Genomic DNA, 3038 nt, shown 5'->3' with positions numbered 1-3038 from the left:
GCGGGGTCAGACTCTCACACCCTCCAGACCATGTACGGCTGCTAAGTGGGGTCGGACGGGCGCCTCCTCCGCGGGTACGAGCAGCACGCCTACGACGGCGCGGATTACATCTCCCTCGCTGAGGACCTGAGCTCCTGGGTGGCGGCGGACACCGCGGCTCTGATCACGCAGCGCAAGTGGGTGGAGGCCGGTGCTGCAGAGAGCACCAGGGCCTACCTGGAGGGCACCTGCGTGGAGTGGCTCCGCAGACACCTGGAGAACGGGAATGAGACGCTGCAGCGCGCAGGTACCGGGCGGTGAAGACCCTCCTGCTGCCGCCCGGACCTTCTCCCAGTGCTGCTGCCCTCTCCGTCAGAGGGGAGCGGCGCTCCTGGGATCGCACAGCCAGGAGCAGATCGCTCTCCGGAGCCGCCCTTCCCTCGGGAGAGCCAGGCTGTCCCGGATGGAGGAGGGCAGCTCCCCGGGGCGCCCTTCAGCCCTCCCCTTCCTCCGTGGCAGCAGACTGAGCGCTGCCCTCTCAGGCTTGTTCTCTGCCCACACCCAGAGCCTTGGGATCTGACTGCAGTTATTCTGAGCCCTGAGTCTCCACCCGCTCAGGACTAGAGGTCCCTTTCCCTGCCCCGGGCCGACTCACCCTGGCTTACAACGTTCCAAGGAACAGATTACCCGGAAGCCTGTGTCCCTGCTGCTGTCTGGGTTTTGCCATCTCCCCAGCTCCACTTGTCCTGTGCGCTCTCAGGATGGTGACGTGAGCGCTGCCGGAGTGGCCCAGGAAGAGCACAGAGGGTCTGGATTTTCCCTGTCTTCCCCTCAGACCCCCCAGAGACTCACGTGACCCGCCACCCCGTCTCCAAGGAAGAGGTGACCCTGAGGTGCTGGGCCCTGGGCTTCTACCCCGCCGAGATCTCCCTGACCTGGCAGCGGGGTGGGCAGGACCTGACCCAGGACATGGAGCTGGTGGAGACCAGGCCTGCAGGGGACGGAACCTTCCAGAAGTGGGTGGCTGTGGCGGTGCCTTCGGGAGAGGAGCAGCATTACACGTGCCGTGTGCAGCATGAGGGGCTGCCCGAGCCCCGCACCCTGACCTGGGGTAAGGGGGACCGGAGCACAGGGCCTGCTGTCAGGGAAAGCTGGAGACTTCCTGTGGGTCCCGGGGGCTCAGGGCTGAGACCCGGCCATGGAGCCCATTCCTCTCCCGTCCCTTCCAGAGCGGCCTCTTCCTCCCACCATCTCCAGAGGAGTTGAAGTCGTCGTGGTCATTGCCGCCCTCCTCGGCGTCCTGGTCATTGTAGCTGCGGTGGCTGTTGTGATGTGGAGGAGAAAGAGGGCCGGTAAGGAAGGTGGGGTCTGCGTGCTCTGTTCAGACCCGGGGGAAGTGGGCCCACCTCGGGGTGGTGAACAGCACCCACTCACAGGTGCTGAGCAGGCCAGGCCGGGACCCTTGTTCTGTTCCAAAGCACAGGGAACAGGAAGGACGATTTGTCACCGGATGGGTGTGGTGATGGGGCCCCGAGTCCAGCAGTCAGGGGTCAGAGGGGAAGGTCCCTGCTGAGGACAGAGCTCCAGGAGGGCAGTGGGGGAACATGTCCTTCCTCGGGCCTCCTGTCCTTCCCTGGGTCTGCGGCCCCCCTGCTGGAAACTTCCCCGGGGTCCGGGCCTGGGCCCTTCCTGCAGGCTGTCAAGGCCCTGCCTCCTCCCTGGCTTCTCACAGGGCATTTGCTTCCCTCAGGTGGGAAAGGAGCGAGCTACACTGCGGCTGCAGGTGAGTGTGGGGGTGATGCTGAGGGCCTGGGGTGCTGCAGTTGGGAGCATGGGGAGGCCCACCCCACGGTCCCTCCCTCAGCCCCGGGTCTGTGGGCTCTGACTGCGTCTGGCTGTGTTTCCTACCCCAGGCAGTGACCGCGCCCAGGGCTCGGACTCATCTCTCATGACGTGAGCAGGTGAGGCCTGAGCCCCAGTGGGAGAGGGAGACGGGGCCAGGCCCGGTCACACACACTGAGTGTGAGCCCTGGAGGGGGCAGCAGGGTGCTCAGGCTCTGCCCTGTGCACGGCCTCCCCTGAGTGCGCTTGTGGCTCTTCTGTGTGGCGCACAGAGAGCTGCGGGTGTGGGGCTGAGGGACAAGATCTGTGCCCCCCGAGAACCCCTGGGTGCTGTGTCTGCAGATGGCTTCTGGCCGTGTCCCCATTCCTGCTGGCCTAATGGGGGATCAGGCGAGATCAGCTCCCCCTGTCCCCACAGTGACCCGGGTTCCCTTCCTGCCCAACTCTCCTGTTTCAGCACAGGCGGGGCTGACCTCTCTCCCTGTGTCAGCATCAGGTGCCCTAAGCTGCTTCTTACTTTCCTGCTGTAGTGAGAATTGTTCTCCAAAACGAGACCAAAGTAACACCATCTTTGTTGTTTGTTTTGTTCTTTGACACTGGGTCTCACTATGCAGTTGAGGTGGCCTTGAGCTCACTATGTAGCAAGGTTGCCCTTGGACTCTCAGTGATCCTCCTGTTTCAGCCTCCCACCTGGCTCACAGGCCAGCACAGCCAGGCCCGGCTGTGTCTCCATCTCCTGCTGGGCCCCGAGAGCTGAGGCTGTGCCAGGCTGCAGCCCAAGCCCCTGCCCCCAGTGCTTCACGAAGACAGCAGAGTTTCCTGATGAAGATATAAATGGAGTGGAGCAGACACAGCTTTTTCCAGGATGCTTCCCTCTTTATCCCACCCTTGTTTTAATTAAAGCCCTAAAACCATTTGATGAGCACTGGGGTTGGTGACCTCAGCACTTCTGGGATCCCCACATGCCCCTGCTCTGTACGCGACCCTAATAAACTCATGTACCGCACGCTGGCCTTCTGTGGAGCAGACACAGCTTTTTCCAGGATGCTTCCTGCTTTATCCCACCCTTGTTTTAATTAAAGCCCTAAAACCATTTGATGAGCACTGGGGTTGGTGACCTCAGCACTTCTGGGATCCCCACATGCCCCTGCTCTGTACGCGACCCTAATAAACTCATGTACCGCCCACGCTGGCCTTCTCCGATTCATGCTTGCACC

At 62.5% G+C, this 3038-nt stretch overlaps 1 protein-coding gene across 1 annotated transcript in view; it reads left to right on the top strand.

The window, feature by feature from the left end:
* LOC104852285 (class I histocompatibility antigen, Gogo-B*0201 alpha chain-like) overlaps positions 1–2823 on the top strand; it is a gene marked incomplete at its 5' end in the record, with an annotated part of 3575 nt that extends 752 nt beyond the window's left edge. Inside the window, 6 exon segments of the mRNA XM_019205352.1 lie at positions 11–286; positions 815–1090; positions 1209–1331; positions 1730–1762; positions 1893–1940; positions 2504–2823. Coding sequence (XP_019060897.1) covers positions 11–286; positions 815–1090; positions 1209–1331; positions 1730–1762; positions 1893–1936 — 752 coding nt within the window.
* Positions 2824–3038: the final 215 nt, after the last annotated feature.

This window comes from Fukomys damarensis, unplaced genomic scaffold, assembly GCF_012274545.1.
Source record: "Fukomys damarensis isolate Sample0158 unplaced genomic scaffold, DMR_v1.0_HiC HiC_scaffold_20, whole genome shotgun sequence".
In the NCBI taxonomy this organism is placed as follows: domain Eukaryota; kingdom Metazoa; phylum Chordata; class Mammalia; order Rodentia; family Bathyergidae; genus Fukomys; species Fukomys damarensis.
Note: the sequence above shows the minus strand (reverse complement) of the source record. Positions and strands in the feature narration are given on the sequence as shown.